A 26,963-nucleotide genomic window follows, 5' to 3' on the forward strand; every position below is an offset into this window, starting at 1 on the left:
AAGAAACCAAAATACAAAAAATCTGAAAGGGCTACCTTTTGACCTAAAACACACATGCATGCATGCATGCATGCATGAAACTCCTTTGTAAAAGAAACTAGTTAGCCAGGCATGGGGCACACATTCCAGCATTCTAGAGGCTGAGGCATGAGCCTTAGCTATGGAGTGAGATCCCCTTAACAACACACACAACACAACACAACACAACATAGCATTATACAGAGAGTAATGTCACAGTTCACAATCTATATCCTGAACACAACATAGAGGCTCCATCTTACAAGGCTTTTGTGAAGAATCCCAGGTGTACTTCTGGGAAGTCAATGCATTTAATACCCTGTTACAATCTGTCACATCACAGACAGTGGGCTACCTTGGGGCACATAAGCAATTTCAGCATCAATCACCACAGATAGCCATAAAACTGAGGAGGCTCTCTGACAAAGTAAGGTTTCCATCCTTAAATAAGCAACTCCCTGTGTCCCTAGATGGTCAATTTGTAATTCTGGAACACCCAATTTCTTCAGTTTGGTTGAAGAATTATTTAAGAATACCAACTGTATATTCAACGAGCCTATCTTTAAGGGGCCTGCAATCCAGTGAAGGAGGAAATGACAATATACACCCAGAGTAGCACAGAGCAGGCTGTCTGAAATGCCTTAGGCAAGGGTCAGACCAGAGTCACTGCCTTTCAGAAGAACTGCCTTGATGTCGGCAGTTAGAGGAACTAAGCTAAGCCTCTGAAGCTTTTCTTTATAACCTCAGAGTGCTTTCAAGTTAGCTAGAAGAAACTGGGCTCCATGGTCATGGAGGTTTATAACCTGCTTCTGTCTGTGCTGCATCATCACACCTCTGCAATTCCATCTGACACCAATTCTCATCACTCGGGGAAAGTTCTATTCTGAAGATTTTTCTTTTTCCATTACTGAACCAAAAGGACTGACTATTTGGAGGCAAAATATTTTCTGCAGTATAGAAGCATTTGTGGTCAACTCCAAGGGGTTGGCCTGGGCTGCTTCTGTAAACATACTTAAATCGGTCCTCTTAGTACTGGGGGAGATAGCATGAGCCAATGTACCTGTAAGAAAAATAAGTGTTGCGTGATCTCTTGAACTAGCTCCTCCTCAGCATTCTCAGGATAAAATTTGGCCAGGAAGTGAAAGGTAACCGGTTCTTCCTTCGAAACATCATGATCCAACACCTGCAGAATTTCAGACAAAAGACATGCTGTGCTGGCTCCTCTTCTTCACATACTGTTATCAGAGTATGCTTTGCAGGGAAGGTATGAAATCCCTTCCCTTGTTACAAGCATCCCATTTCCCAAAGGTTGTATTTCTACAATTGGAAGGATTCACAGAGCCATCCATAGCAAGAGATAATTTCCACTTCGCATAGGGGGTTCTGAATCAAACAATCAATAAACTCAAGGGGTGACCAGAGCTACAGAGAGAGCAGCAGTGTCAAAGCCACAGAAAATAGCTATAAAACTAGAATGTATAACTCAAAGATCCTGGGCATTATCCTTTATGAAAGACTGAAGATGTATTCTGAAATAGTAACATCTTCCTTTATTCCTTTTTTTTTTCTGACCACTCTAATAGGTCCCCCTGGAATACAACTTAAACACAATAAACTAGATCTTTGTGACATCGCTTATATGTTATGAATACTAGAAGTAAAACATGGCCATCATGGCAGTGCTTTGTTCGTGGAATCTTTCAGAGGTGGTCACAAAATGCTTGCATGCAGTAAGTAAACCACTGTCTTTAATCTTCTAGTAATCCCAACACCCCCTGAAAAGACTGGACCATCTGCTCTCCAGAGTGAATTTCATTTCAGGACATAAACATGCTACCAGGCTCCATTAACATGTGTCATAATTTATTTCCTTTGAGCAGCAGGTTCTATGACTCCTGATGCCCCCAATCTAATATCCACTTGGCTAACATTCGGGTATGATTTAAAATTCACTTTGCTGAGAATCATAAAAAGACACAGAAAGCTTTGCTGTGTTTCAGAATTCTCTATATGCCTGCCTGAATTCCAGTGGCAGTCTCAGGGGACTCACAATAAGTCTAATCTAGTTGCCCTCCTCAGCACCGGCTCTTTGTGGCACCTGGAGTTTCTAATCATTGAAACTGACCATGGAAACTGACAATGATCGGGAGTTCTAAGCATCAAGGCAATCACCACATACATGCTGTGAACACAATTTGAATATCTCACTTAACACTAGTAAGGTGGGACTTTTGCTGGTTATCACATTATGCAGGAGATGACTTCAGGGGCAATTGACAGGGGCACCATTCAGGGTCAGAATTGGACATGGAGTCACTTTGGGAATCAGAGGTCTTTTGGCCATGTTCTTCAGCTGTGTTCACTGTTAGGTAGTCAGGAAAATAGACAGGTGTGTCTTTGTGTGGATATATGAGCCCATAAATGGGAAGCCTCCCTGAGCCATTTTCAAGCCACTTTCAAAATTACTAGAAACCTAGATTTCATGTGCTTAAGAAACCCCAGAGAATCCTGAGGAGGAAATGGGCATTGCTCCTTCTCCTCAGGCTCTTTATTCCTTAAGTCTTGTTAATGATTAAGTCAGTTGGGTCTTGGTGTTCTCAAAGACTTATTTAAAATAAAATAAAAAAATGAACATGAGTCCTAGGAGAATCTCTCAAAGACATAAATTGTTGGTTTTTTTTTAAAGTATACAAAGATAGTAGTAATGTTATCCATAAAACCTGACTAGTGGTTCAATAAACGGAAGGGCATAATGCCAAAAAGCAGACAGGGTAGTGACAATGGGTAGAAAAGCTGGTCAAGGTGTAGACGTGGTGAATCCTGCTTGTCTGGGAGAGTCTTTGGAGAACAGAAATGCCTGTAGGGCTTGTTTCCTAAACATATGACTTAATATTAAAAATTGCCCTCTTCTTTACTATGTCCTTGTGATACCCCAACAATAAGCAAATGAGCTAAGTGCACGCTCAGGAACAAACCAAACAAAACAACAACAAAAACAAAACAACTGGAAAATACAAGCCTCCCCCACTGGTTTCATGGAGATCTAGCCCAACCTTCTTGTCCATTTTGAGCCAGGCCACAGTGTCCTTGATTGTGTACTGCAGTCCAAAAAACCAGGTTTCCCGAAGCCCCAGTGTCCGGCACACCAAATCAAACAGGTCCTTCCCTTTCCATTTCATCTGCAATATAACAAACCAACAGGGAAGGACATTGTAAGCAAAAATCATAATCAGTTCATACACAAAACTGTTCTCAGCACTCTCTACTGTCACCAAAATGGCTGATGAGCACTGAATTCCTAAATAATTTCAAAGCTTCCAACACAAAACCATGAGTGGGAAAATACCAATTAGAGCTTAATGGCTCAATTGCTGCGGAGCACATACAATACCTCCTTGGACAGTTCTGTACAGATCGCAATATCCCTGAAGCTGCGAGTTTAGCAAATCTGGTAAATAAGCAGCCTCATTTAGGAGAGTCAAGCATCCTAAATTAGCCCAGGAAGATGGCTAGTTTGTGAAACGCAACCTCCCTTGAGATTGGGTTTTTGTTTTGTTTTGGTTTTTTGAGACAGGGTTTTTCTGTAGTTTTGGAGCCTGTCCTGGAACTAGCTCTTGTAGACCAGGCTGGTCTCGAACTCACAGAGATCCGCCTGCCTCTGCCTTCTGAGTACTGGGATTAAAGGCGTGCGCCACCACCGCCCGGCTTGAGTTTTTTTTTTCTTAAATCATGATTCTGCCGTTTGATAAAAGGTTAAGTATTCTCTTTTTAACTTAAAGACTAGTCTTACCAGGAAAAAAAATTAAATATATGGAATTTATAACCAAAGCCACAAATTGTAGAGCAGAAGAACCATGAGAGACCAGACAGGCCAGTTTCAGGTCTCTATCAGGATGCCTGGTTGGGTCCAAGCAGAAGCAACTTGCCCACAGGCACAAAAGGCAATTCCAAATGCTCAGTGTCCAACCCATGTGATGAATATACAAATTAACTATGGCATGTTTATTCCATGGCCTCACTTTCAAAAACACTTAAATCTCTGCTAAACCATTTTCTTTTTCTCTGCTATTCAATGGTGTCGGTGGAAAAAGCAAGTTCAAACATCTTCATAGGAAAAGAGGATTCAGGGCAGCTGAGTAAATGTTGCCACCTAGTGGACTTCAGTCAATTAGATTTTTCCTATATTACCTCTTAGTTACTGCTTACGGATATTCACCCCAGTCATCCCATGTATCAAATAAACATTCAAATAAACACTTGAATACAGCTATGATCATATTAAAAATATGCAAGAGCAATCCTGAGACGCGAATGTAAAGGAATAATAAGATCACCTGACTACAGAAGTATCTGCTCTTCTCCCATCCCCACCAGGAAACCTTCACCCTTCTGGGAGACAGCTCAGTAAAATGCTTGTCACTTAAGCCTGAGAACCTGAGTTGGAACCCAGCACTCATGTAAAAAGCTGGATGTGAGCCTAGCGGTGGCAACATATGCCTTTAATCCTAGCACTCAGGAGGCAGATCTCTGTAAACTTGAGACCAGCCTGGTCTACAGAATGAGTTTCAAGACAGCCTGGGTTACACAGTGAAACCCTCTTGAAACACCCCCCCACAAAAAAAAGTTGGTTGTGGTGGCCCATGCTTGTAATCTCGGGGGTGGGGGTGCCAACCAGCCTAATAAAGGAACCCAGGTCCCACTGAGCATAAAGCTTAAAAAAAAAAAAAGAGCCAACAATGGTGGTGCAGTTCTTTAATCCCAGCACTTCAGAAGCAGAGGCAGGAGGATCTCCAAGTTCAAGGCCAGCCTGGTCTACAGAGCAAGATCCAGAACAATCAGGACTACATAGAGAAACCCTGTCTCCCTCCACCCACACACCATGGCATTCACATCACACACACACCCAATAGATAAACATGAACAAGGTGAATGGCTCCTGAGGAACCAGAGGCCGACCTCAATGGTTGATCTCAATGTTTGTGTCGGGTATGTGAAATGAATATGTGGAGCTATATGGCTCTGGGGACCAAACTCTTGTAGACAGGCTTGTACAGTAAGTGTTTTTACCAACTAGCCATCTTGCCCATCCCTTTACCATTCCCCCCACACCAAGTGCTAGGGATCAAACTCAGGATCTTGCGCTTCTTAGGCAAGTATCCTACTACTGAACCATACTCCCAGCTTTAATAGATGTGAATGTAGAGTCTTCTTCCAGTACTCAACAGGAAAAGCCAACTCTCTGTGTGTTTGCAGCCAGAGTCAGCAACCCAAATGGTTGGACACCAAGATCACAGCACACAAGTGGCATATTGGCTTTGGTCCTTTACCAAGCAAGGCATTTCTCCTATCTGTCCTGCAACCTTGGCCCAAAATCCTCTCTGACTATAATCAGGTTCCTTGAATACTACAAAGATGGAAATCTTAAGATTTTTGAGTAGGAAAAAAGGTTTTATTATTTATTTATTTATTTATTTTTGTGGTTTTTCGAGACAGAGTTTTTTTGTAGCTTTGGAGCCTGTCCTGTAACTAGCTCTTTCAGACGAGGCTGGCCTCGAACTCACAAAGATCTGCCTGCCTCTGCTTCCTGAGTGCTGGGATTAAAGGTGTGCACCACCACCACCCAGCTCAGTTTTATTTTTAAAACATAATTACTTTCCCCCTTTTATAAGGCTGGATAATAGACACAGCCATTTGACAACTGGACGGAGAGTTTTTTAATTCTTTGAAGATCTTAATTCCTACAGGCAGACTTAACTGAAGAAATGTTATTTTGAGAAGTGGAAGCTTCAGGATGCTGACTATCCTCTTGTCTCTATTTTAAGCAGCACACAGTATATAAATTATAAATGCCTACCTTGCCACAAGATAATGTGCCACTAAAGAACAGGCATTAACTCCGGGAAGTTAAACACCCAAGGGCCAAGACGATCAGGATATCACTCCCAATTCACCATAACTCACTGGCACCACAAGCCTAGCCTTGGCTGTCAGAAAGCAGGGTGAGAAGAGCCCTGGAAGGAAAGTGAACTTCCATACTGGAGAGCTGAAAATCTCAACGTAATTCAACCCCTTCCAATTCTTTCTTTTTAAAATGCGGGCCTATTTTTTTTTTTTTGTTAAATGCAAAAAGACAATGTCATTGCCCTATGGAGCTTGCGATAAAGTGAGGAGACAATTCTCCCAATAATCCAGAATGCCCTACTTACATTATTTTCCCTACTTATATCTTAACATTGGTGCAAAGTACTACTGACTACTGGAGCTGGAAAGGGGCCTCCGGAGTCACCACTGTGAATAAATGCTCTTGTTAAACTAAGTAAGTAGACCACGTCACCAGCTATTCGGCAGTCTACTAAAATGAACACTGGCCTGTTTTTTCATGGTGATCCAAGGGAGGCAAACCCCTTATCTCACAAAAAGCCTTTTCCAGCTCTGTGGTCATCAAATCTTTTTGCCCCTACCTTGGCCAGTAATGACCAATACTGAAACAGAACCCCTTCTGAGAAGAGTCAGACACAGCTCATTCACAGCTCTGTGTGAACAGAGCCTGTTTTCCAACAAGTACTGTAGAGCATACCCAAGTGTAACACACTGAGGCTACACAATGGCAAAAGCAGGGTGTCTGTAGGAGAAAAAGGCAAGAACTCAGGTCAGAGGAGAATTGAAGAACAAGTGAGGGTTCAATGATGAAGGGAAGTAACACTATTTTAAAAACAAAACAAAAGACCATGATCATTACAGGGAACTGCAAATCTATGTGATGGGATCGAAACTCTCAGGCAACCTCAGGAGTGGGGATGGTGGAAATGACACTTGATGCTGGAGCAGGTGTCTCGCCTCAAAGAAGAACCTCAGGCTTTGAGGATTCCTCTGATTTATGCCAACAGGCTGAAGAATAAGCTGCCGGGAAGGAACAGTTGCAGGATGGACAAGAACACAGAGCAGGTGACCCCCTCCTGTCATCAAGAAGGCAAAGAGAGAGAAAGAGGCTGAGAAGCAGAAGGAGGCAATCCCAGAACCAACACTTGAATAGGCTAGAAGGAGAAAAACTCCAGGACACCTACCTGCATTTCCGGCTGGAGGACCTGGTATCCCACTGAAAGAGAGAAGGAATACAGAAAAAGCAGCAAGTTTGGGGGGAAAAGATGAACATTAAGTTTTAGACAAGATTAGTTAAACTAAAGAAAGCAAGTGATCTGGTGGTTATGTGCCTTTAATTCCAGCAATGAGGAGGCAGAGGCAGGCAGATCTCTGTGAGTTCAAGACCAGCCTGGTCTAAATAGTAAGTTCCAGGTCAACCAAGTATACCCTATCTCAAAAAAAAAAAAAAGGAAAAGAAAAAAAGGAAGGAAGCAAAGTAGAGATGTCCTAAATATATTTAAGATAGATAGATAGATAGATAGATAGATAGATAGATATAGATATGATATGATAAATATATATCAAGCTCTCTGAGCTGAGGAGCTAGTTCAGCTGCACTGCCACAAAGCCTAAGAACCAATGTTTCTTCTCTGAGACCCACATGGTAGGAGAGAGCTGACCACCAGAACAGGCAATAGGTCATCCTCTGACCTTTGTATATGTGCCCCCAATACAGACACAAAGTAAACAATTTTAAATATTTTTTTAAAGAACTTAAAGACCAGGGCTGGAGAGATGGCTCAGCGGTTAAGAGCATTGTCTGCTCTTCCAAAGGTCCTGAGTTCAATTCCCAGCAACCACATGGTGGTTCATAACCATCTGTAATAAGGTGTGGTGCCCTCTTCTGGTCTGCAGGCATACATACAGGCAGAATATTGTATACATAATAAACAAATAAATATTTTTGAAAAAGAACTTAAAGACCTTCATTTATAAAATAAAACATCCTACGGTGAGTCAGGAAGATTCGTTGAGCCCAGGAGTCTAAGATAACCTTGCATAATACAGTGGGGCCTCATTTCAAAACAAAAGAAAACGTTTTACCTTTGTCTTTAAGCAATTAGTCAGGTTTTTGGCCAGACATGTTGTCTTACACCTGGATTCTTAGCACTTAAGAGAGATTGAGGCAGGAGCTTTGGCTATATGGAGAGATTCAAAAAACAAACAAACAAGCAAAACAAAACCCAGTCAAAAAAAAGACCAAGAAGTTTTGTTTGGTTAAATTTAATCTCCATGTTACCTGTAAAAGGTTGTGCTTTCAAAACTCAAATCCAAATGGATCAAAGACTTCAACATAAAGCCAGCCACACTGAACCTTATAGAAGACAAAGTGGGAAGTATACTGAACACATTGTCACAGGAGACCACTTCCTAAATATAACCCCAGCAGCACAGACACTGAGAGAAACAATTAATAAATGGGACCTTCTGAAACTGAAAAGCCTCTGTAAAGCAAACGACACGGTCAACAAGACAAAACAACAGCCTACAGAATGGGAAAAGATCTTCACCAACCCCACATCAGACAGAGGTCTGATCTCCAAAATATACAAAGAACTCAAGAAATTGAACACCAAAAGATCACATAATCCAATTAAAAAAAAATGGAGTACAGACCTAAACAGAGAACTCTCAACAGAGGAATCTGAAATGGCTGAAAGACACTTAAGGAAATGTTCAACATCCTTAGTCATCAGAGAAATGCAAATCAAAACAACTCTGAGATTACATCTTACACCTCTAAGAATGGCCAAGATCAAAAACATTGATGACAACTTATGCTGGAGAGGTTGTGGGGAAAAGGGAACACTTCTGCATTGCTGGTGGGAATGCAAACTGGTACAACCCCTTTGGATGTCAGTGTGGAGATTTCTCAGAAAATTAGGAAACAACCTTCCTCAAGACCCAGTAATACCACTTTTGGGTATATATCCAAAGGATGCTCAATTGTGCCACACAAGGACATGTGCTCAACTATGTTCATAGCAGCATTGTTTGTTATAGCCAGAACCTGGAAACAACCTAAATGCCCCTCGATCGAAGAATGGATTAAAAAAAAAAAGTGGTATATTTACACAATGCAGTACTACACAGCAGAAAAAAAATGACAGCTTGAATTTTGCAGGAAAATGGATGAAGCTAGAAAACATTATTTTGAGTGAGGTAACCCAGACACAGAAAGACAATTATCACATGTACTCACTCATAGGTGGTTTTTAAACATAAAGCAAAGAAACCCAGCCTACAAACCACAATCCCAGAGAATTTAGACAACAATACACACACTAAGAGAGACTTATATAGATCTAATCTACATGGGAAATAGAAAGTATAAAAAGACAAGATCTCCTGAGTAAATTGGGAGCATGGGGACCTTGGGGGAGGGTTGAAGGGGGGAAGGGAGAGGCAGGGAAGGGAGCAGAGAAAAATGTAGAGCTCAATAAATATCAAAAAAAAAAAACAAAGCAAAAGGTTGTGCTTTAAAACATGTTCTTCTTCAAATGCACATCCTTTGTCTTCCTTATTTGAATTTTTGCTTCTCTATAAACAAGAACTGTTAACCATGGGTGCTCTAGAGAGTTTTCAAGTTCCTGTGGAAGGGAGGCTGGGCTTTCTTGGTACAAGATGGCTTGCCTGAGCATGATTGTTTGTTTTAAGTTATGTTGATGCTTTGAAGTGACTCAGTGGCATCTGAAGGTCTCTTTAGACTGCAGGCACCTCTAACTAGGAGAAGCATTGGTCATCATCCCCAGTGACCAATGTAGAGTATAGAGTACACAAGACACACTCAACAGCAGTTGTCTAATATGACTGACCAGATGACTTTAAAACCCAAGGCCCAGAGACATAGCACACAGCCTATACATCCACTCCTAAAATGTACAGTGAGCACTCACTGTGTTCAAGTACAGCCCAAGGCACAGAGGTTCATTGGGGAACAAGGGACAAGTCTTCAATGTTTTGAACACAAGTCAGTCAACAAGAGATGATCATCACAGGTAAGGGTTTTAGCACAGAAACACTTGCGTTTTTGACAGGGATACCCAGGAACTGTGGGACCTCCTAAGAAAGAAAGCCACCTTCTCACAGAAAGACATCTAAATTGACTCTGGAAAAGAGAAGCCAAGTGAAGACTGGGTTTGGAGAAGAAAGCAGGGAAGGGTGTTGTAGGCGAGAGAATACTGTATGCAAAGGTCTAGAGCAAAAAGAGTCCTTAGGGGAATCAAAATATTTTAGTCTGATTGGAAAATACATCTGAATTTACAAAAGAAGCAAACGGAGCCTGTGAAACAGTTCAGAGGTAAAGGGACCCTGCCACCAAGCCTAATTTGATCCTCAGGACCCATTGATGGCAAGAAAAAAGAAATTTCCCATTTCCTCAGCACAAGCGAGCCCAGGAGACTTGGGGGAAGGGAGCTTTACTGAGGAGACACTGGATGAGCTGAGGTCTTGAAGAAAAAGGACAAAAGAAGAAAGAGCATGTCCGGACTTGGGTCCAAGGAGCTGCAAAAGGAATATTCTTTGTACTTTTCTAAATTCTCTGACCTACACAACTATACAAGCGCTCTCTCTCTCTCTCTCTCTCTCTCTCTCTCTCTCTCTCTCTGTCTCTCTCTCTCTCTCTCTCTCTGTCTCTCTCTCTCTCTCTCTCTCTCTCTCTCACACACACACACACACACACACACACACACACAATGAGAATGACATCTATGGTCACACATGGTATCACACACCTGTGATCCTAGCACTCAAAAGGCTGAAGCAGGATGACTAGGAAAGTTCAATGTCAGACTGAGTTATATAGCAAGACTCTCTCAAAAAACAAAAACAAGGGACAGGCACTGGTGTAGCAGCCCACAACTTTAATCCCAGCACTCGGAAGGCAGAGGCAAGCAGATCTCTATGAGTTTGAGGCCAGGCTGGTCTACAAAGTGAATTCCAGACTACATAATGAGACCTTATCTCAAAAAACCAACAAACAACAATAAAATCCCTAGCATCTAAACACAATGTTTTGTCAGCTGTCTAATTTTACTTGTGGCATCTAACCACAGAACCCAGAAACTAATCTGGTGACTATTTTCTCCAGTCTCCTAAGGATAGAACACAACCGGTACCATTCTAGACACACAAAAGCCAAGTTAAATCATTACACAAGATAGATGCCTCAAGATATCAGGGCTTCTTTCCAGGAAAGGCATAGGTCAGTGAGTTATCTGCCACCAATATATCTCAGTACTGTTACTGTATGACCTTGGGCAAGTTATTGAACTTCCTCACGCTTTAACAAAGATAATGAGCAGAATCTGTCTCAGCAGATTGATCTAAGGATTAAGTGCATTAATACATTTAAAGAGACTAAGTCAGTGCTGGACCCAGAGCAAATAAGGAGTAGTTATTGTTAATTCCCACTCCGTCTTCCTGTCTTGATTCTCAAATGGTGCTGCTTACACCCTCCCAGCCCCACTTCATATCACAATGATGGATGACAGATGGGAAAGGGCACCATCAATTCTCATCGAGCTAACCATCCTATCACTCATTTGACAAACATTTATTGAGCACCCACTATGTCCTAGTCTTTGTGCTCAGCACAGGAGATAAATGATGACTTCAGGACAACACACGGTCCCTGTGCATGTCTGACAAGGAAGACAGGTAGTAAATGGATAAGAAAAAACAAATTGTTAAGTGCTAACAGAATAGGCTGTTGTGGGAACACAAGGGAGCCCAGGAGACTTGGGGAGAAGGGGCTACATTGAGGAGACACTGTCTGAGCTGGGTCTTGTGGGGAGAGGACTGACAAAAGGAAGGTCATGCCAGCCTGAAGGAACAGCGTGTCTTCACTTGGGTCCAAGCTGTTGCAAAGAAAAGGAATGTTCTCTGCACTTTTCTAGGATCTGACAAACAGCATGATTTCCAATCTGCAGTACTGAATGTTCAATGCAGGAATGAATATGTAGCTTTGGCCTGATACATGTGACAATTCTCATTCTGCACAATCGGTCTGGGACCAGGCTGCGTCAGGGCACTGGATCAACACATCCTACAATAATATCTGTAGGAGTAGAAGCCAGGATGAGTGGGATGAGTCTATTTATTGTCCTATTAAAACATTCATACCCTTGATGGTACAAGTCCCTAATTGTGGCACTCTGGAGAATGGACACAAATTCTGAGCTAGCTTGAACTGTGGAACAAGATCTTGCCTAAGGAAAGGAAAGTGTTTCTGATACTTAGGCCTTTCAGATCTACATTTACACTATGATACAACTTTAACACTTTTGTTCTATTTTTGATTATTTGAGTATATGTATGTGCAACTACATGTGGTCAGAGGACAATGTGAAAGTTAGTTCTCTCGTTCTACCATGTGGGTCCCAGAGTTTTTGAATTGAGGTCATCATGCTTGGCGGCAAGTACCTTTACCTGCCAAATTACCTTATGGCATGAGATGGCCCTACAGACCTTTAAAATAATCTTTAAAATTGCATTTACTGGGGGTGGGGTGCATATACACATGTGGAGGTCAGAGGACAGCTTGAGGGAGTTGGTTCTCTCCCTCCACCATGTGGATCTGCAGACCAAATTCAGGTCACCAGGGTGACTAGAGAGAAGGCTCAGCAGTTAAGAATACTTGCTGTCCTTGCAAAGGATACAGGTTCTGTTATCAGCATCACATGCCAGTCCGTAACTGTCCTTAACTCTAATTCCAAGAGATCCTAAAACCCTTTTCTGGATCTCGGACACCATAAACATATGCAGTACACATATAACACATGCAAGCAAAACATACATAATACACACAAAACAGAAATTAATAAATCTTAAAAAAAATCAGGTCAACACGCACCTCTACCCACTGAGTCTTCTTGCCAGCCCTGTACGTGGGGAGGCAAGGAAGTCAGAACTGAGTGAATATGTAAAAAGTGGATGAAGTCCTGAGTCAGTGTGAATCATTGAAAAGGCCATGTCCACGTTAAGGATCAATGCCTCAAACCCACTGGAATTTAACAAAATCTTCCCACTGTGGGGAGGCTTAAAATTGCAAAGCCTCCATCCAGTCCAAATGTCAGTGTTTACAAATGATTGACCAGTATGTGCAAAACCTAGCAACTGTAGTTTCTCCTCAAGGATGCTGACAGCCTGAGACTTCTTGTCTACAGGTGCCTCCTACCAAGAGTGGCCACCCATACTCTGCTGTACTTAACAAACATGCAATTTGCTGCATTTAGAGTTTGTCCATCAGAGCACACACAGCCCATTCAACCCCAGTTTTTCTGTGTATCTTGGTTGTTTCTTTAGTACCTGTCGTTTCCTCATTCCCTCACTGCCCCTAGTCAAGTCAAGGAGCCAAACTGTGTAGTCTATGGTATCTGTAGTTTTTTTTTTTTTTTTGGTTAGGCTTATAGTCTTTTCCAAACAGTTTGTCAAAATAGAATTTGTCTCCGTTTTTTGATGAACTGCACATTTAAACCCATCTCTTTCCCTCTGGCCAAAGTAGTCTACTGTTCTACTCACTTCTGCAGCCCTCTTCCCTGGTCTTAGCTTAAAGAAAAGGAGAGGCTAAGAGGCAGGTGCTCGTTTTGCAGAAGGAAAGAGGGTGGTTTGCAGAAAGAAGAAACGCATGAAGGAGTGGAAATTCAGCCTCTATTAGGTGGAAGTATCCCCTCTGCAGGCCTTCTGTCCTCAAAGTGTCCTTCAGGCAGAGAGGCTATATGGTGGACCTCTGGAAGCTGCTTGGCTCTGTGCTTGTGCTTGCTTTCCTGTTACTTTAACAGGCTGCAGTGTGATGTCATGGATATATATTGCGCCTGTATCAAAGACAGATGTGTATGAACTTTATAAGCAGGACTAAGTGCTGTCAGCTTGTTATTTTTTATAGGGGCTAGATTTACAAGCTTTACCCAGAGTGAAGTACTTGTCATTTATCAACTTTAGAATGTTTTAAGTAAATAGCACTGAACACTTACCCTCCACTGCGGGAATATAGCTAGAATGCGGCACTTTTCAGTTATAGGAAGCAAATGCCACCAATAACCCGTGGGGTTGATTGGAGTCTATTAGCTTGGAACAACCATCTTACCAGTTGGCCAGGGTTTCATGAAATCCTGAAACTGCCATTTGTTTTTTGACTTTGCCAGTCTTCACACTGCATTTTTTTGTCTCTGTAGCAAGCCCTTTATCAAACCCTTTGTACATGCCGACACTACACTGCCAAGTGAGAGGAAACTGGCCACAGGCTAGGGAAAGGCAAGACAAGGTACACTCTCTTGAAGAAACTAAACCCAACTTTGAAGCTAGATATAAAATGTTTACGAAGTAGAGCCCACAGAAAAACTTAGGCTTTACACCCAACTCACAATTGGAAGAGCCAAGACAGGCCTCTCTCAGAGATGGACGTGGGTCCTCAACCAGCAGTCATACAAGGGTGATGTTTCACTATTGACTCCAAAAAGGAAAAGGAGAACCAGAAAACCCCATTTGCTTATCATGTCCTTCTAATTATCTCACAAGCTGCTCCAGCATTTGCCATAAAAACTGTAGAAAGGTTAGAATCCTTACAGACAGAGTGACAGAAGGCCTATGCTTCCCTGGCTCAGGGCCTGTGCCCATGTGTACCATTATTCAAACACGGAAAACTCAAGATGACTGACATTTCCCTTTCAATGTTTATCTACAACTGATATTTGTAGTCATAGGTGGTCTATGAGAACAAACTTATAGCAGACGTGTGAATTTAAGATGTTTGTATAAAAGATTCAAACCTAAACACAGTTTTTATTTATTTACCTGTTTTGAAAAAGGAGATATCAACAGGCAAGTTGGCACAGAGCTTGAATCTCAGTATATATGGGCAGAGAGCCAGGCAGCTCTTTATGAGCTCAAGGCCAGCCTTGCCTGCATAGTGTTTCAGGCCAGAACACACACACACACACACACACACACACACACACACACACACACACACAGAGAGAGAGAGAGAGAGAGAGAGAGAGAGAGAGAGAGAGAGAGAGAGAGAGAGAGAGAGAAAGACAGAGACATAGCAAATATTACAGCTTATATACTAAACAGCCAGGCTAGGTGGGTGGTGCACTCCTTGTAATTCTTATGAGGTAGAGGTAAGAAGATTACCAAAAGTTCAAAGCCTATTTGTTATACATAGCTGGTTATAGGCCAGCCAAAACTACAGAGTGACACCCTGTCTCAAAATATCAAAAGCCAAAACAAACAAAAAACACAATGGAAAGAGTTATTAGGGGCTGGGAATGCAACTCAGTGGCATAATACTTGCCTAGCGTATTCAATCCCCAGGAACCTGCTCCTAAACATTTATATACATAACTTTGCTGTGTGACAAGTGAATAATGAACGCCATTAAAATCCAACTAATCAAAGAAAATTTAAAAAGCAAGGAGTAAGACCATATAACAAAAGCAGGCTTTTCTATCTCTTGAACTTAAACTGCAAAAACAGTTAACTTTTTGGTCTTGCAATTAAGAGATATATCTGTTGCAAGTGGGCATTACTGCTCAGTATAGGGGAAAAGGGATCCTCCAAATAGAAACAAAAATATAGCAGAAAATTCTATTTGTGTTTGCTGCTCTGCCAGTCCTGAAGCCTATATCACTCATCACAAGCTGAAGCTTCCTCTTGGCAGAAAAAAAATAATTTTAAAAATCCTTCAATTTCCTACCCTGTCAGTTTCTGCCATAATCAACTACAGCAATTAATTTTCCTCTTCAAGTCCCCAGTCCTCCAATCATCTGTTATTGTGCCCAATCTATATAAATTATTAGTTTCAAGGTTTTCCACCAATTGCGTCTTCTCCCCTTCAACCAATTACCAGACCTTATTACAACCCAGTCTACACACTCAGCAGAGCTACGTGCTTCTAGACCTTTCTAAGAACTATTCCTTTAACTCGTCACTATTCACCCAATATCATGCAAGAATCAGCATGTACTCCACGTATATGGAAAAATGAGTTTATCTTCCCCAAGATTCCTGTCTTTTCTCCAGTGCTACAGATCACCTTTCCTTGAAGCCAGGGACACAATGCACACTCTGCATGGATATGCACACATACTTTAAGTCTCTCAGAATACAGGCAAGTGCTGCACAATCTGTGGACACTCGGATAAGTGCTTGTGGTTGGCTGGTGATGTTGATGATAATGATGATGATAGCTAGATGAGGCTTCTGAGCAGAACACTCCTAAGCAATGATTGCAATGAAGTAAGAATTTATGACACTCCTTATTAAAATTCTAATTGCATAACTAGGTCTTAAGATACATATTTCCCCCTTTGGTGACACATACTGATTCTCTCTTTCTAAAAATATCTTGGCAAAGAAATCTAAACCTCAAAGAACCAAGAAGAAAATTTTCCACAGAACAAAAGACACTAGGAAGAAACAAATCACAGCACTTTGGGAAGCCACAAAATGTAGGTTTTAAACTCTGGTTAAGTCTTTAGTCTTTCAAAGCAGAATAAGTTACTGTGTTTTAGGGAGCAAAAGTCCTGATGACTGCAGATTCTGGCATCTTCCCTACTGAAGTAGAGAGTGACTATCAGACCAGCAGTGAGTCCAGAGAAGAGATCAATGTTCCAGATCCCTCCTTCAACCACCACAAACAAGCCTGTGAGTTTGGTGAACCGTAGTTCAAGTAGGCTCCAGTGTTTTCATCCCTAATTCCCTATGCCCTGTGTAACCTCCAGATTTTGTGCTGGAGCAAATCAGCTGATAGATGACCAAGCAAAAAAGAAACAATTACAGTGTTATAAAAGCAAGATAGAGTCTGTCCTCCAAAAGCCAAGAAGACAGTATCATCTGCAGAATTTAGCTCACAACATGAGAGCAATCATAGCTCTGTCACACAGCCACAAACACCTCAACCTGCTGTGTTGGATAAGTCACTTAACCTTTCTGGGGGCTTGACTGCTGTAGTCATCAAGTGGACACCCCCTGAGCCCATGAGCTTGAGAGGGTTTTGTATAAATCATATAGCACTTTTTTCATTGCTGTAATAATTTTCTGTCAATTATTTAACAACCCATTCTGTTATCTTAAAATCATTTCTAGGAATGTAACAAATACTCAGTACTTCATTTATGTGTACTTTGTACAATATTTTCCCTTATTCTGGGTTCTGCTAGTATGGTCCTTATGCCTCACAATCATAATTAGACTGTCTAGCCAGAATGGTATTGTATATCTGTAATCCCAGAACTTGGGAAGTACAGACAATTGAATCAAGAGTTTGAGCCAACCTTAGCTACAAAGCCAGTCTAGGATATAGAAGACACATTCTCAAAAGGAAAAAAAAAAGTTGACTGAATAGATGTATTATGAACTCTCTAATGCAAAAAAATGGTAATTATAAATACTGCTGAAAAGTAAGATTTTAGCAGCTAGCATGCTGTGGATAATATGCAATTAGCAATGATTACAATACTTGACATACCGAAAATAACAATTCTCCAGAAACAATAGTAAGAATTGTTTGGTAGGGATACGAAATGAAGCTAAGCCAGAAATGGTAGATGATGCTTGTATTCCCAGCACTCAGGAGCCTGAGGCAGGAAGACAGCTGAGAGTTTGAAGCCAGCCTGAGCTAAAGATATTGTCTCAAAAATCAAACAGAGCCGGGTGGTGGTGGCGCACGCCTTTAATCCCAGCACTCGGGAGGCAGAGACAGGCGGATCTCTGTGAGTTCGAGACCAGCCTGGTCTACAAGAGCTAGTTCCAGGACAGGCTCCCAAACCACAGAGAAACCCTGTCTCGAAAAAAACCAAAAAAAAAAAAAAATCAAACAGAAAAAAGATACAAATCTGAATTTTTTACATTAAATTTAATTTTTTTTTAAAAAAATTGGGAGACAGGGGCTGGAGAGATGGCTCAGAGGTTAAGAGCACTGACTACTCTTCTGGAGGTCCTGAGTTCAATTCCCAGCAACCCACATGGTGGCTCACAACCATCTGTAATGAGATCTGGCGCCCTCTTCTGGCCTGCAGGCAAACATGGAGGCTGAACACTGTGTACATAATAAATAAATAAATCTTTAAAAAAAATTGGGAGACAGAGGCAGGCAGATCTCTGAGTTTGAGGCTAGCCTGATCTACAGAGAGAATTTTAGGACATGTAGAGCTGTTGTTACACAGAAAACCCCTGCCTCAAAAGAAAAAAAGTGTCCCTGTCTGAAAAACCAAAACAAAAATTATGTGTATCATTAGGATCTTCCCTGCAGATGAAAAAAGAAAAGCCAGACAATGGTGGTTCATGCCTTTAATCCCAGAACTCGGGAGGCAAATCAGACAGATCGTTGTGAGTTTGTGGCCAGCCTGGTCTACAAAGTGAGTTCCAGGATGGTCAGAATGTTACACGGAGAAACTTTGTCTCAAAACAAAACAAAAATAAAAAACAAATGAGAAGAAAAAATTATAAATTATATGTAATATTATATTTTGCCTGCCTGTATTCCTGGTGTATCAGAGCTCCTGAACTGGAGTTACAGATGGTTGTGAACCACCATGTGGCTGCTGGGAACTAAATCAGAGTCCTCTGGAAGAATAGCCAGCACTCCTAATCACAGGAACTTCTCTCCAGCTCCAACAATCCTAAATTTCAAGCCTCAACATTAAGAAAACTAGGAGATTATCAAACACAACTCCAGCAGAATGTTATCTAAATGATTATTCATGTCCTAGATACTGGCTTAAAAAAAACCAGACTAGTAGCACGGGTTCATGATTAGAAATATTCGGGAGGCTGAGGAGGAAGAGTATAACTTTAAGGTTAACTTGAACAATCTATTGATACCTTGTCTCCTAATAAATAGTAAAATAAATAAATAATGGACTACAGATATAGGTCAGTTAGAGCACTTACCTAGCACACTCAAAGCCCTGGGCTCAATCTCTAGTGCATAACCCAACTAACCTCTCAGTGGTACTGGGGACAAAACTCAGTAGAACAGCAAAGGCTGGGGAAGCATGGGTCCAAACCAAGCACTCCCTCCCCCCAAAAAACAAAACAAATCCTGTATAATAAAACCAGAGAATACAAACCAGTTCATGCAGCATCCAGAAAATATAAACATTCTGTCAAGATTTAACACCGACGAAACAGTAAGTTATAGGAGTGGGAAGAACTGGTAAGAAGTTCTGTGGATGGATGAGAACTATTTACGAGACTGACTTAATCTGAAAATCAACAAGAGTAAGATAGCAGATAAAGACACTGCTGAGGAATTTAAAACCACAGATCAGTACAGATAAGTTCTACAATTACTCTAGATTCAGTTTTATCTGAAAGTCAAACTAACAAACTACTGAAACAAGAAGACCATAGCAACAAATCAATAAAGACTTTCTGTGAATTTCCAAATCTAGGCCCAAATTTGTCAAAAGAGAAAACAGAAATTGGAGTTAAAGAGCTAAAGAGTTTAAAAAGCCCAGTGACTTAGAAAATACTGAGTTCTGTCGCCACCTAGTGGTGTCAGTGATTCCTGAACTGGGACAAGAAGCTTGAGCCTCTCAGAACCTGCTATTGTTTAAGGTTTAAGACCTGGGGACGTCCCTCAGTGAAAGAGGGCTTGCCTAGGGCCATAGAATCTATCTCCAACACAATAAAAACAAAGTTTCTTCTTGAAAACCAGCATTACTTTACTGACAAGTTTCCGCATGCTAAAAGTATCCTAAGACGTGGATTTAGACTAAATTAGATGAAGCACACACAGGACAGAATACATCATCCTGTAACAAAACAGAGAAGCCTTGTTACTAGCTAGCTAGAGCTACCAGTAGCTCTGAGAAAATGCAGTTCTAGGTTTTTTTAAGTTTCAAATGCTTTAAACTCTGAAATTAAAACTAAGCAAGTGCCAAAAAATATTCTCAGACAGTAATATAAAACTAGCACAAATCACTGGGGAAGTTATCAAAAACCAAGAAAAAGGTTGGGAAGGGTGATGTATGCCTGTACTACCAGCACACAGGAGGCTAAGGTAGAAGGATCCAGAAAGAAGCCAGCTGAGTCTACACATTGAGATTCTGTCTCACAAAAACAGAAGGTGGGAATCATTCTTCTAAGGCAGAAGCTGAAACCTTTGAAATGTGACTTCTTCCCTTCATTGTACAGATGAACAACTAGGGAAGGTGTTTAACACGCCCGAGAGAGCTCAGCCTAGAAATCAGGTCTTTAGAGCCTAGCTCCAGGCTCTTGATGATTTTATATAAGTGATAGAGAAGCACATACAGAGAAGGTGTGTAGACCAGAGCCCAACTCTAGTCAAGTTTGCCCAGTGAACTCCCTCCCACCGCAGGCCTTGGTTCTCACCCTTAATCTTGGTAACTATTCATATTTGGTAGAAGACCCTTGTTCTTACACTCAATAGACCCTTACATCTGCCTGGTTTTGTTCCAGCACCCGCTACTATACATGTTTCTAAAAAGTTTTTGCTTTTTTTTTTTTCTCAAGGCAAGGTTTCTTTGTGTAGCCTCGACTGTCCTAAAACTAAACTAGCTCTGTAGACCAGGCTGGCCTCAAACTCACAGAGATTCATCTGCTTCCCAATTGCTAGGATTAAATTCGTGTGCCACCATCATACAACTTTGCTTTTTTTTTTTTGTGGTGGCGTTTTGTTTTTTAAAGAGACAACAATCTCAATACATTGCCCAGGATGGTCCTAAATTCTCCCACCTCAACCTCCTAAGTAGCTGAGACTACAGGCACACATGCCACAGTACATGACTTCTATCCCAATTTCAGTATGATTCCAAGTACAAAATGTTTGAGGCGTCTATGTGTATATACACAGAAACTTTTTATAGTATCTTTTCATATATGTTTTGCATCTCCAAGTAGACCATGAACACCTTGGAAAGAAAGTCAGTACCTTTCCTTGGTTTCTCTCTCTCTCTCTCTCTCTCTCTCTCTCTCTCTCTCTCTCACACACACACACACACACACACACACACACACACACACACGCACACACACACACACAGGAGCTATTCTGAAACTGAAAAAGTCATGCAACTGTAGTAATATGCTTGCAGTCCCTTTCCTCTTACTGTCCAAAACTGCTCTGATGATCTTGATTTGGGCTCCTCTAAAACTGAACTATAGACACAAATGGAGGAAAGGGAGAGGCGAACTTCTAAAAAAATAAAGAAAATTGAAACACGACTGGGGATGTAGCAAAGTCTTGGAAGGACAGGCTGAATACAGAGAAGAACCACTCGAACCATAAGGAATGTGAAGTATTCAACTAGAAAATACTTAACTACTGTGAAATAAGCTTTACTTTAGGCCAAAAGCTTGAATTCCAAGCTGATCATGGGCAACTGAAAAAGATTCACTTACAAAAAATTTTCAAGTGACCTCAAGGACAAACTAGATACTCAGGCAATACAGCAGGGGTTGTTAGTCATGTCATTACCCAGCAAAATATAAGCCCACTGGCGAGTTTGCAAAATGGTTTTGAGATAGAATCTTACACCAAGTGCAATAAATAAAATAAAATAATGACAAAGACAAATAAGTTGTCACATTATTAAAGGTGGTGTGCACCTTTAATCCTAGGCAGAGGGAGGGGATCTCTGAGTTTGAGGCCAGGTGGTCTACAGAGTGAGTTCCAGGACACCCAGAGGTACTCAGAGAAACCCTATCTAGGGGAGAAAAGAAAGAAAAAAGAAAGAAAGAAAAAGTTTATTCCCACTTTTTAAACTATTTACCAAATACTTAAATTCTCAGAAGTCGGGGGGGGGGTAACATTTCCTTCTTTCTGTGTGGAGATTCCTACTGAGTGTCATATATGGTGGAGAAAGGGCTGGCTTGAAAGACAGGTTCCCTGGATTCAGATCCCAGGCCCACCTTTAAGCAGCAATGTGACATCCAGCACAAAAAGCAAGCTTGAACTGCAACCTAAATTAGTAATATTTAGAATCAGTAATTAATTTAAGAATTAATTACTAATTAATTTAGAATTATTAATATCTCTATTCCAGGAAACAAGTGAGGAAGGCATTCGAGTCACTGGGCTGGCCCATACAAACGCCCTGTGAGCAGAAACTGGGAAAGCAGTGGGACGAGAGGATGTGTGACAAGGCGCAGAGAGGCTGAAAGGAACAGAGCAATGGTAAGGGGCTCAGGACATATTTCCACTTATGCAAAAGCCCTTACATAGTCCTACTTTGTGCCAGGTATTGGCCTAAGTATTTTGCCAATAATGATACAAGAAGAATCATGACAACTCCCATTGTTTCCTTTAAATAATTTATTTTTATTTTATATGGATTGATGCTTCACCTACATTCATGTCTGTGTGAGGCTGTCAGATTTTAGAGTTATACACTGTTGTTAGTTGCCATTTGGGTGCTGGGAATTGAACCCAGGTCCTCTGGCAGAAGAGTCAGTGCCTTTAACTGCTGAGCTCTCTCTATCTTACAGGTGATACAAGAGAGAGGTAAAAACTCAGTTCCACAGAGGCAGCACCCTCTAACTCTATGACTACACAGAAGAGTTCAAGGCCATCCATGTGCATGCCCTTTCGCCCCAGTAATTTTTTTTAGTTTAATTAAAATTAAAAAACTAGCTAGGTGGTACACACCTTTAATCTCAGCACTTGGGAGGCAGAGGCTGGTGGATCTCTGTGAGTTCAAGGCTAGCCTGGTCTACAAAGCAAGTTCTAGGACAACCAAGGCTACATAGTGAAATTCTGTTTCAAAAAGAAAACAAAACAAAAAATTAAAATCAAATATAAATAAAATAAAACTAAACAAAAAATGCTAGGCAATAGAAATTTTCCAGTTCTGTTATAAACTTATAGGGACACTACCATACATGCAATGGAGTGTTGATTGGAACATCATATGGCTAGTGATTTTAATGATGTGCCCATCCTTCTCTTCTTGAATAAAATAGACAGTGGTTCCACTGAGACATTAGGTAAGCTATTTACTCTGTCTAATCCCCTTTCCCCCCCGAGAAACAAAGTAAACAACACTCACGTCCAAAATGATGTTGATCACTACTAGGTGATGCTGGCTGCCTCAACCATGTGGCAACTCAGTATCTCCTGAATAAACAAATGAAGCCCTGTTGTACCAAATGGAATCATGCATTTAAAGCACTGAATATGACACATGACACACAGTCATTGCTATTCCCTAGGCATTCCTCCCATAAAGACCAGACACGGGATTCATCGAACAATAGTACTAAACCAGCATGCTCCCTGCCTCTCCACTAGGTCACCCTTCAACCTATCCTGTCCACATCACAGACCACAGATCATTCAAAGGCACTGCTTATATCCATAGAACACATGTAGTACCCGCTGGGCGGTAGTGGCGCACACCTTTAATCCCAGCACTCGGGAGGCAGAGGCAGGTGGATCTCTGTGAGTTCGAGACCAGCCTGGTCTACAAGAGCTAGTTCCAGGACAGGCTCCAAAACCACAGAAAAACCCTGTCTCAAAAAACAACAAAAAAAAAACCCAAACAAACAAACAAAAAGAACACATGTAGTAAAAGAAGATGATGACAGCCTTTCTTCTGTAATAAGAAATTCCTTAGTGTACACACATGCAGTCCTAACATCCTATACAGGCTACAAAATAGTCACAACCATAACTTCCAGGTGTTATTTGCTGACATTTTGGAAAGTATAGGAATAAATATCCTACTAAAATTACCAAAATTATTCCTTCTGCCCTGCCATTGAAGGTTCTTTCTGTTATTGAAAAACTATGTCTACTTCTTATATAGTGTAATGACCTGTAATGTTGGCATTTAATTGATCATAAACACATTGGTTGTGGTGAAAACATTTAAAATGTCAAATAACATGAGAAAGCTTTGTTTCCTATGTAATACAGTATAAGAATCTCCCACAACTCAATTTTGAGACATTTTTCAAATTTGGCTATCTTACTGATAGATTGAATTATTAGAGCAAAATTCCAGCCTAGATAAGAAATAACATATCCATTTAGCCTCCTGGCAAATTACATTCAGCACCCACTTTCTCAAGATGACAAATATCAAATCTCTCAAGTGGAAAATTTTTCTAGAGCATCGAGCCAATTGTGCAATGCAGCAAACAGAGCAAGAAAGAGAGTCCACCCCCATCTCTGCAGCAAAAATCCTGAACTTAATGCCATAAGGTAACCTGACTCATGTGCCAGTTCCCACTGGTTCTAAAATCGAGTCCTTCTTGGAAGGTCATTACCATCTGACCTTAACAAAGCCAAGAGTTCCACAAGTACCGGCTTTCTGTTTTCAATGGAGGCGTATCTGCATCTCCTTGCAGAAGCTTGGCACAAAAGCATGGCAGAGAGTGAGACTATTTGCTTCTCCACGCTCTCTCTACCACCACAGAACAAACTATTATTACTTTTAACAGAATATTCAAACATCATTTATAAGTGGTGTTTCCACTATAATTTGATGTCCAGGGAGATGCAATGACTTAACAAAAATCACAAGAAGACAGTGCCTAAGGTGATGCCCTTTCTGCTCCTTCTTCCTTAGGCACTAAGCATCACACAATCTTGAAACAAGTGTGCAGGGCCAGCACTATCAGTCCCACTTTACTGGTGTGGAAAGAGCCAATAGAGCATAAATATCACATCCTAAGCAGAAGTGGATAGGAAAAGAGGCAGAACTTTGAGACTCAGTCTGTCTTATTTCAAAGTTCATGTGCTTTCTATTGCTGCTTTGCTACTTAAATTGTGGTCACTGGGCTAGCACCACTGGCATCATCTACAGCTAATGAGAAATAGATTTCTTAGTTCCACTACAGAATTCCTAGATCAGAATCTACCCAGGTTTTATTAACAACTCCACGTCACCAGGCAGTGATGGCGCACGCCTTTAATCCCAGCACTTGGAAGGCAGAGGCAGGCAGATTTCTATGAGTTCGAGGCCAGTCTGGTCTACAGAGCTAGTTCCAGGACAGGCTCCAAAGCTACACAGAGAAATCTCCATCTCGAAAAACCAAAACCGAAACAAACAAAAAAATCCAAAACAAACAAACAAAACCCCTCTATGTCATTTGGAAACTGCCCTACTATACCATTACGCCTCTCTGGCTGCCACTACTAGTAACCCTTCCTACAGATTTGCACTGGGTTCTCAATGTTGGGGGGAACACTACACCAGGGATATTTAATGTTTGAATACATTTTTGTCACAACTGGAGATAGTTAGATGAATACAGCCAGGATCAGAGGCTGGAGAACTTGATAAAGATCCTACAGTGCCTCTAGACCTGGTAGCCCAAGCCTATAATCCACACATGGAGTAAAATCCCTACAAGCTTGAGGCTACAAGTTTGCAGTATAGACTATATATAGCAAGTTCCAGGTCAGCCAGGCTTACATAGAAAACTCTTTCAAAGATACAAAACAACAACAACAACAAAAAGAATCCTACAGTGTACACGAATGCTATCCATACAAAAGATTACCCCGTCCAAACATCAAAGTGCCAAATCTGAGAAACTACACCCTAGTTGATAATGCTACCTATTATTTATTTTTGATCTACAGATCATTTTTTTAAAGATTTATTTTTACTATTTTTAATTATGTGTATATGTAGGAGTCTATGTGTAGGTATGTGCATATGAGAATCCAAGTGCATATGGAGGCTAGAAGCCTAAGATCTGTAACTCCAACTCCAGAGAGATTTCAGGCAAACTGCAACAGTATATGCTCTATTTCTGTTGTTGATTTTGTTTTTTCTTTCAAGGCTGGGTCTTAATATGTAGCTCTGGCTGTGCTGGAATTTACTATGAAGACCAAGCAGTCTCAAACTCAGAGATCCACTTTGCCTCCCGAGTGCTTGGATTAAAGGTGTGTGCCACTGTGCCCAGCCAGAACATGGTCTTAACCACTGAGCCATCTTTCTAGCTGGGCATGAAGACACCTGCCTATAACCAAGCACTTGGGAGACCGAGGCGGGAAACAGGTAATTCAAGGTCACCTGCAGTTACACACCCAAGTTCAAAGCCAACTGGGCTGTGTGAAACCTTGGTCTGCTTCCCTCCCCCAAAAGAAAGTGGTAAAACACTTGCCTGCTAGACATGAAGTTCAATCCTCAGTGTCACACACCCCTAAAAAAAGGTTTTCTTGACAAAATTATGGTTGAATAAATGTCGAACAAAATTCTTTTCCCTACTGGCTAGTCGATCAGACTCTCTCATAACGTTAAGCAAGAACTTATTAGAGGCCATCAAACTATGGTCCATAAGACCCAAAATGTCCTTATTCTACATAGAGCTAAGAATTATTTTTTACTTTATAAAACTTTTTAAATATTTATTTATTTCTTTATTTATACAATATTCTGTGTGTATGCCTGCAGGCCAGAAGAGGGCACCAGACTCCATTACAGATGGTTGTGAGCCCCCATGTGGTTACTGGGAATTGAACTCAGGACCTTTGGAAGAGCAGGCAATGCTCTTAACCACTGAGCCATCTCTCTTTTGTATAAGTATTCTGCCTACATGTATGTCTGAGCACCATGGGCATGCCTAGTGTCCATAGAGATCAAAAGAGGGCATCAAATCTCCTGGAACTGGTTATTGGCAGTTGTAAGCCATGTGGATGCCAGGAATAAACCCCAGGTCTTCTGCAAGAACAAGAAGTGCTCTTAATTGCTAAGTCATCTCTAACTCAAAAAACTATCTTTTAAATATTTCTTTATTATGTATCAGTATTCTGTGTGCATGTATGCCAGCATGCCAGAAGAGGGCACCAGATTTCATTATCGATGGTTGAGAGCCACCCTGTGGTTGCTGGGAATTGAATTCAGGTCCTCTGGAAGAGCAGCAGGGCCTCTGAGCCATCTCCCCAATCCCTCTATTTTTTCATTTTTATCATCCATAAAATTCAAATTTCTGTGTCCATAAAGTTTTATAAATAACAACAGAGTAATAGCCACTTCTTAGATTTGGCCTAAGGTGGCTTTTATAAAAGTGTTTTTTTTTTTTTCGAGACAGGGTTTTGCTGT

At 41.1% G+C, this 26,963-nt stretch overlaps 1 protein-coding gene across 6 annotated transcripts in view; it reads right to left on the reverse strand.

Annotated features, from left to right (window-relative positions):
• The window catches only part of Nf2 (NF2, moesin-ezrin-radixin like (MERLIN) tumor suppressor), a 96,500-nt gene that overhangs the window by 57,118 nt on the left and 12,419 nt on the right, over window positions 1-26,963 (reverse strand). For all 6 annotated transcript variants that reach the window (XM_075944139.1, XM_075944141.1, XM_075944142.1 and 3 more), the window contains exons 2-3: window positions 3,072-3,197; window positions 1,079-1,201 (exon numbers count right to left, since the gene is read on the reverse strand). In XM_075944139.1, the coding sequence (XP_075800254.1) occupies window positions 1,079-1,201; window positions 3,072-3,197 (249 nt within the window). The remainder of the gene's footprint in view (window positions 1-1,078; window positions 1,202-3,071; window positions 3,198-26,963) is intronic.

This window comes from Microtus pennsylvanicus, chromosome 12, assembly GCF_037038515.1.
Source record: "Microtus pennsylvanicus isolate mMicPen1 chromosome 12, mMicPen1.hap1, whole genome shotgun sequence".
NCBI lineage: Eukaryota > Metazoa > Chordata > Mammalia > Rodentia > Cricetidae > Microtus > Microtus pennsylvanicus.